This window comes from Trichomycterus rosablanca, chromosome 10, assembly GCF_030014385.1.
Source record: "Trichomycterus rosablanca isolate fTriRos1 chromosome 10, fTriRos1.hap1, whole genome shotgun sequence".
NCBI classification, from domain to species: Eukaryota; Metazoa; Chordata; class Actinopteri; order Siluriformes; family Trichomycteridae; genus Trichomycterus; species Trichomycterus rosablanca.
The window spans coordinates 1,093,061-1,106,670 of NC_085997.1; the positions used below are offsets into that span (position 1 = coordinate 1,093,061).

Consider the following 13,610-nt stretch of genomic DNA (forward strand, 5'->3'; position numbering starts at 1 on the left):
GCAGGTCATTTGGTCACTTCTTGCAATTTTGAAAAGTAGCTAGGTCTAATCAATTATTTCAAATATTGGCTTCCAGCTGTGTGCCCTTGTTCCCAAAAGTTAAGTCCATAATGACATTGAGTAGCAGTTTGGTGTGGAGCAACTCCAGTGGCCTGGGCAGAGCCCTGACCTCAGACACTAAACTGCTTTGGGATCAGCTGGAACGCTAGCTCCAAGCCAGGTCTTCACGTCCAACATCAGTACTCTAGCTTACAAATACTACATGACTGAATAAGCACACAAAATCTTAAAGCTATCCTTTCCCAGAAGAGAGGAGACTGTTCACATATTTATGGCCATAGTTTACCTTTTAATACGGCACTGAGGCTAAAGTCTAAAAATATGAAAATGCACCTTGTAGGAATTGTTTTAAGGACAAACACCAGCTTTTGAGCATAAAAAATGACTATCAGCATTTACCTAACCTAGCCTTGTTTACACAAGCAGATAAAACCAACAGCTCGGAAAGTGAAATGTACCAGCACACAGGACTTTCTCCTGTTACTTCATGTACAAGGTCAAGAGTAATTCCCACAGCGGCTTCTGAAATAGCACGTCCAACTGAGTCCTACTGAGCCTCTGCAGTTAGTGCCATAACATAACCTTTATTGTTATTGTATATAAACTACAACCAAATTTGCTGTCACATAATCATACTGATAGGAGCAGCAGACATTTGCATCAAGTAGTAAATGCAGAGCTGTTTGTCTATTATTTTGAGATAATGAATTATGAGCACACTGAGTACTTGTGCAGAAATACTGGTTATTCCAGTCTACGTATTATGGAGGCCCACCAGTACTGAGATCTGAGTTTAAGAGGTGCTACTGGACAGCTGGGTGTCCACAGACATGATTGGCTATGTCTGGCCACCATGTCCAGGTTATTACTGCCTTGCCCCCAGTGTTTTCCAATCTAATCTGACCTGCTGCACTCCTGAAATTTAAAATGTACTAGTATAACCTGCACGATGAATCCGACTGAGGAACTTGTAAGTACACATGAATGGAAATCAGAACCAGACAAATAGGACCACATATTAAGGCTTTAATTATTTGATGTTGGGATAAGCTAGATAATGCTTACACTTAGCAATACCACAGTGAGTTAAGGCTCGAAGGTGTTCCATCCATTGAAGATAGCAGTAAAACGTGAGCAAACGGTACATTCATTTGTCAACAGTCTTAAAATGAAAACAAGGCAAACAGAAATCTGCAAACTTTTAAGCTCGGGTAAAACTCGAACACAACTTTGAAATGTACTCCAACACCTTACGGTAAAACAAAACAAAAAAGTAGAATTTTCAATTTTTTTGTTACACAATGAATTAATATTTACACTGAAATGGTAAAACGGTAAACAGAAGAGGACTTGCTTGTGAAGGACAAAAAAAGAAAACGGATGAACTGCAATCCAGAAACTGCAACCACACTTCATACTGAGAGACAGTCGTTCTAAACACTCATTCGGCAGAGGTGCTCACGTCTCAATATCGCAAAGGGACGATCGTTTAGCGTCCTAAACATGGACTCACTTTTAATCTGAACTGCTTAGTACCAGTCGCTTTTGCTTTGATCTGTTCACGTTGTATGAAATTACCTTGAAATTCTTTACAATAAACATTAAGTGCTGTGTTTTTTGTTCTGCTTTTTTTTTTTTGCACCAAATGCCATTCGGAACCAATCATAAAAATGAATGAAAACTGTAGTCACCTATGGACAGATCACAAATATACAAGCCATGGAGTTTTTTCAGACCCTGCACTTTTTTTTGCAAAGCTTCCAAAAAGAAGGTATGTATTATTTACACTTCCACTTAGCGAGCGAGTTATGCACTGATGGTGGACTCCTGTAATCAGAAATCCTTCAAAAATCAATCCACACTGCAGTATATGACAACACATCATGAAGAGGCAGAAGGGAAAGAAATCACAGTGGTACCAGTTTGACATTTAGGAGAACATCTGGCTGAAGGAGGTGAATGAAGCGGGTACAAGAACAGCTGTACTATTCCTACACCTAGTGCTTACAAAAACAAACTTAGACCAAGGTTTTTCCTAATGCGTACATAAAGTATAAATAGGTGTACGAGTGCGTGTCTATAATTAGACTGATTCAAACTGCAATACACCAACAGCAGCATACAGGTAAACCATTTTCTCCCTTTATACTTTACACACCAAGCCAAAAAAACAACAACATAAACACAACATAATGTTTAGAAAGCAACTCCTCAGACTAAGCCCAGGCTGGGATAAGCACACATTTTGCATTTAAAACATGCTTTTTAAGCGCACATCAAGATCTATTGCTGTGTGAGCATGTTCTGCCACTCTGATGCCAGCTTGAACACTGAAACACACATTTTCCAAAGGCCGTCAGCTGTACTATCCACACACCCGTCTGGGCTGCTTGGTCAGACTAAATTACTGTACACGTCTCTACATGAAGTGCTTTTCTATCCTCTCTCTCCCGGTACCTCACGCTCGTTTCATTTTCCGTAAGCAAAGCGGATGCGGGTTCTCTTGCAAGACTCGCACGGGCGCATGATGCCGTCTGTGCGTTATCGGCAGCCTAAAAATCTCTCGAGCCAAAAGCTGAGGCTAAACAAAAGAAAACGGCGAGCTATTTCTCCCAACTCGGCCCGCCTTGGGCGTGGCTGCGTGTTTATCCAAACTGAAAACGAGCGGGTTTAGTGTTGCAATCAGTCACAGAACTACTAAACTGCATTCAAAAACAAAACACACACACACAGAATTACTCGTGAACACAACACAGATGAAGAGTGAAGCCTATATGATTTTCAGTGCAAGAAGACGTCGACTCCACGTACGTACGATAGGAAAGCCTTTGGCTTGGAGGGAATACAGTGGCTCTGGTCAAAGTCCACGCAGAGCTCGTGTATTATGGCTGTGAGGATTGATGCGCCGCAGGCTGCTGCTGTTGTGCCGGTGCTGCAGGGGGTGGAGGAGGGGGAAGGGGTCCGATGTGACCTCCAGCCTGCGTGTTAGGAGACGGAGGTGGCGTCGGGCGCTTGAACTTGTCCGGGCTGTTGCTTCTTCTGGGGGAAGGTCTCTGTGGAAGTCGGAAAGGTTAAGAAGACTTAACATAAGCATAAAAACATGCATATCCTGACACAAACCTCATTATTATCCAGGCTTGGGACCAGCACTGAGAGCGCATCGACAACTGTTATGAAATAAACATTGCCATACACATTTTAGGGGGTGGTCCCAATTTTCTTTATCTTTAAAAAGGTAGGATAATGGTTCTACAGAATTTAATTAAGGTCCTTCAAGTAGCAACACAAGACCATGGTACACCAGAACATCACTTAACATCACATCACAGCTAAGTGCAAAAGAGAAAACAAAGAAGGACTTGGACAAAGAACTTTCGGTGCAGCTGAAAAACTTGAGACCTGAAACGTTTCCAAAATTGCCATTAGATACGGCATGTGATCCTTCCTTTCCTTCACAGATCTGCAAAATTTAATTACGCCTACTTAGGGTAGAATTAATACCCAGACAAATCGAATGACGCCTGGATCTGAACGCTGTGCACCATCCATGTAAAGGTTGTACATTCTGTATGCCTGAACGGCCCAAGTATTCAGCAGCTGTTTCCATCTAAAAAGTCATTTTTTTTCCCTCTTTTTCTCAAATTTTCTCCCCTAATTTAGTCGTATCCAATTACCCTGATTGCGTTACGCTTCACCTCTACCGATACAAACCTTCACTGCTGACCGAGGAGCTTCGCAACTGACACACGCCCCCTCCGACACGTGAGCAGTACCGACTGCATCTTTTAACCTGCACCCTGATCAACGCATCATTCCCCAGCTCCGCGCAGGCGGCATCAATCAGCCAGCAGAGGTCGTAAGTGCATTAGTTATGGCTCCCTACCTGGATGAACAACAGCCAAATGTTGTATTCGAAATCCCAGCTCTGGTGTGCTAGCGTGTTTTACTGCTGTGCCACCTGAGCGGCCTGTCATATGTTCTTTTTGAACTATTCTATTCTGAGCCACAACCCACCATTGCTTGTACAACCACAATCATGATTCCTTTATCTAGGCATTTATAGTCTTTGTACCTGTCAATAAATAAATGCATACAAATAATGCAGTAATACTGTTATTTGTACATGTGCAATGCTACTACTTCTTTCTATACATATTTTAAACCTTAATATTTAAGGACTTAATTGTTGTGTATTTTTCACTGTTTTAGTGCGTGTGAGACACTGTATGTTTCTATGACTTGTACCCACTTTCTCTCAAACTGTCCTGATACTGGACAGGATATGAGTGAATTGTTCATGCTGTATGTAGTCCATTAATTAAAGAGAAAGATTTATGATAATTAACTGACTTTAACTGAATTGTGGTTAAAGAAGAACATGCTTGGGAAAATGGACCTTACACCAATTCTACGGACTCACCGTGATGCCATGCGAGGCTCCGACATGCATGTGCAGGCCTGGCGTGTTGTAGTACGACATGCCCGCTCGGGTCAGCGTAGTCGGCGGGGTGAAGCCCACCGTGTGGCTGGCGTATGACAGGCCTGTCGGAGGAACAGATTAGAGAAACTGTGAAGCTTACACGCTCTCGTAACCAGATAAGCCTGATTAGCACTTCGCAACCGACCAATCGAGACTAGAGCGTGATTTACGCCCAATACGGCGCAGCAGGGGACCGCACACGCCGTGGAAATGTTGGCTCGCTGCTGGAACACGTTTATTTCACCTGTATGAGTTAAACATTAGTCAGAGAGGTGAGAACAGAACAAAGTGCTCCCGGCTGAAAGAAGGAGAACGTTTTTCAGGCTGTACCGTGTCTCATACAGTCGACACGCAGACGTGAAGGTTTGATGAAGCTTCACTTTATTAGCGAAAGGAATAAAGTTTACGATCCACAGTTCATTGTGACAGTTTGTGCCAGGCTTATCTTATCTCGCTAGCATAGAGACGTGAGACAACAGAACTGTAATTTCCTTATTTGAAAAGCATATTAAGCAGGAACAGAGTACAATTTACTACCCCACAATTCTAGCAACCCCAAATAACAACTATTTTACAGTTAATTATCTTCAGTAGGATGACTAAGGTTGAACAGTTTTTGTTTTTAACATTTTCCTAATACAGTTCAAAGCAAAACAGGCACTTATTAGTAACATCATATTACTTAGAAATACTAAGGCCCTGACGATATACAAATGCAATACAAAACATGAATATTATTTGGCCTCTTTGGCTATTTTGCCATTATTTTTAAACAACTAAACTCAATTTAAAAGTACTACAACTATACATGTGCAGTAAATACACCGTTGATATATATTGTATATATTAAGTCTATATATGCATATTTGATTTGGCACAGATTTTATACTGGATGCGACTCCTAATGCAACACCCCTATTTATCTGGGCTTGGGACCTGAACTAAAGATGCACTGATGTGTCCCCCTAATGGCTAGATTCTCATACCACGAGTGGCCTCTGCATTTGTGAGCCCAGCCTGGGATTTGAACCCCCAGAACTGGGTTAACAGGGTGTCTCTGATTTACATATCAGCATTCATAGATGTATTCTGAAACTTGTGTTGTTTGAAAGGAATAGGTTTAAAAAAAAAAAGAAAGAAAGAAATACGACCTAGGCACCCTCAGAATGGCCATAATATAAAGCATGTGCTCTGCTAACTTTCCTATATCTGCCATACGTACCTGGTGATATGGGCCTGCTGGAGCTTGGTGAGGGCGTGTAAGGGATGGGGCTGGACACCGTGCGAGGGCGAAGGCCTTGCGCAGACATTTCGTTGAAGTACCTTAAAGAAAACAGATTTAAAACCTTGGAGATTACAAATATGGGAACAATACATTGGCTGCTACCCACCGAGCCACAGATTAGATCGAGGTGAAGACTGGTGTTCACCTGCCTGCCACTAGAGAGCAGCAATGGCTATAAGAGTGCATCTGGAGGGTATTTTTCAGTTTGGCTTTGGGTAAATGTGCATTAGTTAGCATATTCTGTGCACAGAAGCACTGTACTTTATTTACCTCATGCCTCACCGCAATAATCGAAACGCTCAAACTAAAAACCAGGGACCAGTGGCTTCGTACCTCTCGTCATCCATCTCCAGGCTGGATTCGCTTTCTGAAAGCTGTCTGCACAGAGCTTCCCGCCGCTCCACCTCGCGCTGCAGTTTCCTCTGCAGTCGAATGTTCTCCTCCCTCATGATCCGCTCCTCCTCGATGTACTGGGCTCGCTTCTCTGTGTCTGAGAGGTCCAAACACGCAAACATGACTACCGGACCAATAAATCGGTGCATCACATGCAAAAAATAGTTTACATATGCGTATCGGGGACACCCCAACCCCGGTACCGGACCCGTAAACATGGTATTAAACTGATGAATTAGAGATGCATCAGATGAACAGCGTGGGAATGTAATCCTCCTTATTTTTCCAGGCTTGGGATCGGCACTGAGAGCAAACTGACCACTGGCCACACCACCCAGACATAGCCAATCAGGTCAGTATTGTTCAAACAACAGGAAAATTAATAAAGCATTGATGTTTCCCAATTCTTCAGTCTTGTCTAACTTTTGTTTTATACTGGTCAGGGCTGTGGTGGGTCCAGCGTGGTGGGTCCAGCTTCCAGCAGAATTGCTGGATTGCAGTACGTTAATACTCGCTGGACAGAACTGGAATACATCGCAGGGCCTCAGGCGCACACACACACTCCCCCAATTCGCCAGACATAGCTAAGCATGTCTGCACGCAGGCGTCCGACCGGCCGATAGCACTACTGGGGATTTAAATTTCATGAGAACGATATACTTTTATTTCTGAATTAATATACTACCAATACAGGGTAGCTGTAGCCTAGTGGTTAAGGTACTGGACTAGTTAGTAATCGAAAGGTCGCGGGTTCAAGCCACACCACTGCCTTGGTGCTGCTTTTGGTGCCTGAGCAGGGCCCTTAACCCTAAATTGCTTAATCAATATACTGTCACAATAATGCCAACAATGTAAATGCATTTCATTACAATATTTTTGATTCAATTGTATTTAATTTGCATAACTATTACAGTAAGAAGCACGTTCACACGGTCGCCGGTGGTCTCAGACTTTTGGCCGCCGCTGGACGTGTTCTGTGACCTTAAAAGACTTCATTCCTCTGCCAACAGTGTCAATTTCCAAACACTCAGGGCGTGTGAGGACATTTGAGCTGTGGATTTCATCAGCTCGCCAAGTCTGCCAAAAGTGCATTAGATTTACTGGCCTGTACACAGCGCCATCTGGTGAGCATCAACCCACAGCCCTGCAGAACATACATAGACGACGTCCCATGCCAACTTCTGTCTGGTTAGTGGGCATAAACAGGGCGTTCGGGACTCACGCTGCAGTTCGGCGGTGTTCAGGTTCTTCTTCAACCTCTCCACCTCGCTCTTCAGGAAGCAAATGTGTCTCATCATGTTCTCCGGAGAGTCGATTTCCATAGAGATGTCCCTCGGGGAGGATGGAGCGGAGACTGGCTGGTCCAGTTTCTCTTGGAGAATCCTACAGAGGCAGGACAGAGCGAGATACGGATTGTAAACAACAAGAGCGATTCGTTTCCATGCATTTTTAGTCCCAGTTGCTAATCCGATTCCACCCTCGGTCCTTATCTGAGCAAACAGCACTACAGGGCCGACGGCTGATCACCACTGACCTTTTCTCAGCCTCCAGTTTGTCCATGCGCTTCCACAGTCGGTTGACAAGTGCTTCTTGCTCTTGCTCCAAAGTGTTTTCCAGGTCAATCTTCTCCCGTCGAAGCTATATATAGAAACAGTTTTGGGAAATCGTTAATCACTATTAATTATTAATGCTTATACACATTGGACACAAGCTAATTAATAATGCATATACGCTCATACAAGCTATGGCCATATATGTATAGAGATCTGACCAAGCTTTATATCTTTCTCCAAAAACATGGCCACTAATATGGAGTTACTTCCCCACCTTAATGCTATAACAGCATTTGACAATATTTTGGAGTGTGTCTGTGGGGATCTGTGCCCACTTAGGCCAAAAGGCATCTGTGAATGGTTTGTCTGTTTTTATAACTCCACGTTAAAAGTAGGACGTTCCTCCAAAGGAAATACATCAAACTAGGGATTTATGAAGCTGGATTTGTTCATGGTGGGATAAGGAGGACGCCACAACGTCGTCATCTGAATAAAACGGTTGACTTAACACACCTGATGAATATTAATTTTTACACGGGGTAAAGAAGAGGAGAACTAAGCTAATTACACCAGCACACCAATTCATAGATAGATTGATGTCATTCTATTCTATTCTATTCTATTGTGAACTAAGTTTGCTGGTGAAACGAAAAGAAAGTGAATTTTATCAGGTCATAAATCGTTCCTAGACTTGTTAAACATTATCTCGAGTGTGGCCGTATCTTAACAAGTCAAAGTACTAAACACACGTCGTGTGTAAACGTGTGTTTGGTTTTGTTTTTCTGGTATCGCTTGCTTACTTTTGTGGTAAAAATGGGTCGATTTACATCTGGCTACAGTTAGAATTAGCTGTTCAATCCCAGATATGGATACTGTATAAAACAGGTGCAGCAGTGTTGTTGGGATTTTTTAAAAACGGATTAATGTATTAATGTTATTGGCCTCTATATTAGGAACACCTAATATACCCCGAGTTAATCTTCCACTAGTCTTTTATCAGTGGACGCTCCCAGTGAGGTGTTTAAAAATCCCGACAACACTTCTGCACCTGATTTTCATACCAGTACAACACACCACCTTGTAATTACCATGTTATTGCTACGTCAGTGCTGAAACTCTGGGGTTACAGTCAGTAATCGTACAGTAGGTTTAGCTGCTTATCGAATCTACATTACCTGCTCCAGCGTGAGCTGTTTGGAGATGGTATCGTTCTCCAGCTTCTTTATCTTCTTCATCAGTTTGTTGACCTGGAACTCTTGCTCCTGCTCCAAGTGCTGCTCCAGCTCGGCTTTCTCATGTTGGAGCTGAGACACAAGAGACACTTATAAGTGGTGTCCATACTATTATATACTATTGTGTAAGAATCGAGGGGATTCCTCAGAAGTGCTGCAATCACGACCTCTGCTGTTTGATCGAGGAATAACGGAGATGGGTGCGTGACTGTGTGTGTGATACGAATCTTCGTGTGAACCCGCCTAGTGCAGGTGAAAAGAAGCGGTGTCGGAGGGGGCTTGTGTTAGTCACGACCCTCCTTGATCAGAAATATGACTGGGTAATTGGATACGACTAAATTGGGGGTATTCCCAGTAATTATGTTTAACTAAAACAAAATATTTTAAGCCCTTTGATCATACTATAGATTTTCTTTATGTCCATAAGGTACCAAATTAAAATAGTCCTGATCTTTAGGTTCAGCATTAGGTCTAAACAATAGTGTTCAATTTCTAGAAAACAAAAACTCAGCCCTACTGAGCCTCGGCACTCACTTGCATAAGTTTTCGAGAGAGGTCGTTGGTCAGGAACTCTTCCTCCTTCTCATAATTGACGGCGAGCGTTTCCTTCTCCTTCTGCAGAGCCTGGATCTTCTTAAACAGCGTGTTGCTGATGAACTCTTCTTCTTGTTCAGCCCTGGCTTGCTGCAGATCAGAAAACGTTACAGATCAGAACAAACGGACGTGCATCGGATCAAAGCAAACCCCCAAAGTCGGCCGTCGGCCACTCAAAAGATGCCCTAGCCTAATAGAAAATAAAATAAATTTAATAATTATAACTAGGTGACATTAGATGGATTTAAGGCAGATAAGATTTTGGACATTTTGGTCTTTAAAATGATTAAAGTTCCTGATTTTAAGGCCCTGTAATCAACCTACTATAGTGTAGTGAATAAACAATCAACCCAGGCTCTGTTTGTCTTATTTTGGTCCCTGAAGGTTTCACTGCATAACGAATATTTGGTGGTTTGCAATCTAATTCTGTTTTCTGTTATAATAAAGAGAACTGAAACTACATCGCACAGATACGATAAGTTATTTATACATGCTTTTATTTCTACAATCTGTAAAGAAAAAAAGAAAAACCAGGAACTTATTATTTCACTGCGCTAGCCTAAATAACATCTGAATAATCACAAAGTAAGTCAGCCAACAGTTCTACACCAAACAGATTGAACTGAGTGTACTACCGTTAGGACATCAGCGCAACTTTTTCAGCATCCATAAGCATTACAGCTCAATTAACGTAAATGCAATCAAGAACAAACCATCAACACGTAACTTTGCATCAGTCCATGTCACATAATCCTACACCCAGTGAAGCAGACTTTGTTTATTACCAAGGGTTTTCTGAAGTGAAAAAGGGTTCATGTAATAATTTTATGGACTGTAAATGATGAAATCTCTAAATTCCTTGTCATTATGCAGTAAGAAGTGATTTTAAATGAACTGCTGGACTATTTCCCCAACAACACTGCTACACCTGAAAAACTTGTACACAGTAAGGGAGAATTTATTACATTATCGCAGTTCTGAGACTGGTTTATCACTTAAACATCATGGTTAGTGGGGTCATCTTTGATTGATGAATGGGGTGCAGGGGCTGATAGAGCATACAGAGCAACATATCTCATACAGTCAGTGATTGTATACCCAGCTTACATAATAATCAGTGAAAGCGCTCAGTAAGTGTATATGTATGTTTTTGGGATTTGAGCAAACAATTATTTACAACCACGATACATCAAAACCAAAGTTTAGAAAACAGAAAATACGGTTTATTATATTTCTAGTTGTATTATATATATTTATTCAAAATTGTACCAAATTAGACAGAATTTCATGATTGTAGCTGCTACCAACAGCACAAGGAGACATGTGTACTGAACTGTATAATATGCCAATAAACTGAGACAAAATTTCACGAACTATACACTTATATTATAAATAATATAAAAAACCAACGTTTATTGTAACAAAAATAAATAAAAATGTCATTTTCTGTCAGACCGCGTCTGTAACGGTTTTCACAACACTAGCCGCTTGTAGCCGTTGCTAGCGAACTGTTTTGTGAGCGCAAACATTTCACCTTAGATAATTAATTATTAATATATAAAACGTGAAGAAGTGCAATAAAATATAAAATATTGTAAGCTTGGATAATTGTTAGAACTAACACACACACGACAATTTAAATAAATAAGAGTTAGCTACAAACACAAGCAATTAGCTAGCTTGGAAGCTAACTTGCTAACTAGCAAAACATTGTTTGGAAATTGTGCAAGTATTTAAAATTAATTTGTTTATTGCACATTTTGGTCTGTACGAGATGATTCTGTAATGTTTGCAATTATATTATTATGTTATTTTCAGATGTGATTGTAATACACATTCACTGACTGCTTATGATGCACATATGAAGCGTATGATTGTATCCAACTAATATTATGGTTAGATTGTGTTTTAATGCACCGTTTTGTAATGAATTTCTATAATGATCCAACATTTTTATATAATAAATAAGAAAACAATTCTCTTTCTCTCTCTATATATATAAGCATAAGGTCATATCTATCTATCTATCTATCTATCTATCTATCTATCTATCTATCTATCTATCTATCTATCTATCTATCTATCTATCTATCTATCTATCTATCTATCTATCTATCTATCTATCTATCTATCTATCTATCTATCTATCTATCTATCTATCTATCTATCTATCTATCTATCTATCTATATCTATCTATCTATATCTATCTATCCTATCTTGATCAGCCATAACATTAAAACCACCTCCTTGTTTCTACACTCACTGTCCATGTTATCAGCTCCACTTACCATACAGAAGCACTTTGTAGTTCTACAATTACTGACTGTAGTCCATCTGTTTCTCTGCATACCTTTTTAGCCTGCAAAGCAGGTATTATTTAGGTGGTGGATGATTCTCAGCACTGCAGTGACACTGCCATGGTGGTGGTGTGTTAGTGTGTGTTGTGCTGGTATGAGTGGATTTTTAAACACCGTGTCCACTCACTGTCCACTCTATTAGACACTCCTACCTAGTCGGTCCACCTTGTAGATGTAAAGTCAGAGACGATCGCTCATCTATTGCTGCTGTTTGAGTCGGTCATCTTCTAGACCTTCATCAGTGGTCACAGGACGCTGCCAACGGGGCGCTGTTGGGTGGATGTTTTTGGTTGGTGGACTATTCTCAGTCCAGCAGTGACAGTGAGGTGTTTAAAAACTCCAGCACAACACACACTAACACACCAGCACCATGTCAGTGTCACTGCAGTGCTGAGAATCATCCACCACCTAAATAATACCTGCTCTGTGGTGGTCCTGTGGGGGTCCTGACTATTGAAGAACAGCATGCAGAGAAACAGATGGACTACAGTCAGTAATTGTAGAACTACAAAATGGACAGTGAGTGTAGAAACAAGGAGGTGGTTTTAATGTTATGGCTGATCAGTGTATCTATCTGTCTGGCTACCCAAGCATGCTAATGTTAGCTTAGCCATCAAGTTATCCAAAGAGCTCCACGCCTTCTGACACGCCTCGCAAAGCACTCCAGATCCGCCTGATCTAAACTCTCAGAAGCTCATAGATCGAATCCCAGATGTGAACAGATGACGCACACTAACACATCTGCACTCACGATGGTGACGCTGGCTTTGCGCAGGTCTCGGTTCTCCTGCTGCAGCGCTTTGCATTTCAGCTTGAACGTTTCCAGCTCGATCTTCAGCACTTTGTTCTCCTGCTGCAGGGACGCCAGGCGGTTCGTCAGCTCCTCCAGACGGAACGGAGAGATCAGGACGCCCGGCTGCTTGATGGAAGACGGTGATGATGAGGAGCACTGCGGGGTAGCCAGGCTACTCCCCGCGCCATCAGTATCGCTCTCGCTTGCGCTGTCAGCCATGATCGCTTGTGATCATCTGAGAGTGTGCGTCTCAGCAGCTCGATTCTTTTCCCCACCCGTATTCGGGAAAACCCCGCCTCCTGTGCTCTGGTTGGCTGGTTACATCAGCTGACTCGTGGTCACGTCAAGCTGCAACACGTTAAAAGTCTCATTCAGCAATTTCATGTTATCGTTTCAAGTAGGGACGGCCTACAAAAAGTCTTTTTTTTTTTATCTACAGTACCAGTCAAAAGTTTGGACACACTTTCTCATTCCGGTGGTTTTTCTTGATTTTTTTTAAATTTTTTACATTGTAGATTAATACTGAAGACATCCAAACTATGAAGGAACACATATGGAATTATGTAGTGAACAAAAAAGTGTTAAACAAACCAGAATATGTTTTATATATGACAGCTTTGCACACTTTTGGCATTTTCTCAGTCAGCTTCATGAGGTAGCCACCTGGAACGGTTTTCAATTACCGTTTGTGCTTTGTCTTGCTTTTTTAATGTGTTTGAGACCGTCAGTTGTGCTGTGCAGAGGTAGATTTGGTAAAATATAAAACATATTCTGGTTTGTTTAACACTTTTTCGTTCACTACATAATTCCACTCGTGTTCCTTCATAGTTTGAACGTCTTCAGTATTAATCTACAATGTAGA

At 41.6% G+C, this 13,610-nt stretch overlaps 1 protein-coding gene across 1 annotated transcript; it reads right to left on the reverse strand.

Annotated features, from left to right (window-relative positions):
* Positions 1-1,071: 1,071 nt before the first annotated feature.
* Positions 1,072-12,967, reverse strand: ccdc6b (coiled-coil domain containing 6b). The gene is made up of 9 exons (XM_063002657.1): positions 12,707-12,967; positions 9,538-9,687; positions 8,947-9,075; positions 7,753-7,856; positions 7,441-7,601; positions 6,159-6,315; positions 5,763-5,863; positions 4,481-4,602; positions 1,072-3,113 (listed from the first exon to the last, which is right to left on the reverse strand). The coding sequence occupies exons 1-9, from the start codon at positions 12,965-12,967 to the stop codon at positions 2,943-2,945; spliced, it is 1,356 nt and encodes a 451-aa protein (XP_062858727.1). The 3' UTR covers positions 1,072-2,942.
* Positions 12,968-13,610: the final 643 nt, after the last annotated feature.

Coding starts and splice junctions, on each gene's coding strand:
- ccdc6b (XM_063002657.1), bottom strand. CDS start 12,967: ATGGCTGACAGCGCAAGCGAGAGCGATACTGATGGCGCGGGGAGTAGC. Junction 7,857..8,946: donor AACAGCTCACGCTGGAGCAG/GTAATGTAGATT, acceptor TTCTATATATAG/CTTCGACGGGAGAAGATTGA. Junction 6,316..7,440: donor GAACACCGCCGAACTGCAGC/GTGAGTCCCGAA, acceptor TGGACCTCTCAG/ACACAGAGAAGCGAGCCCAG.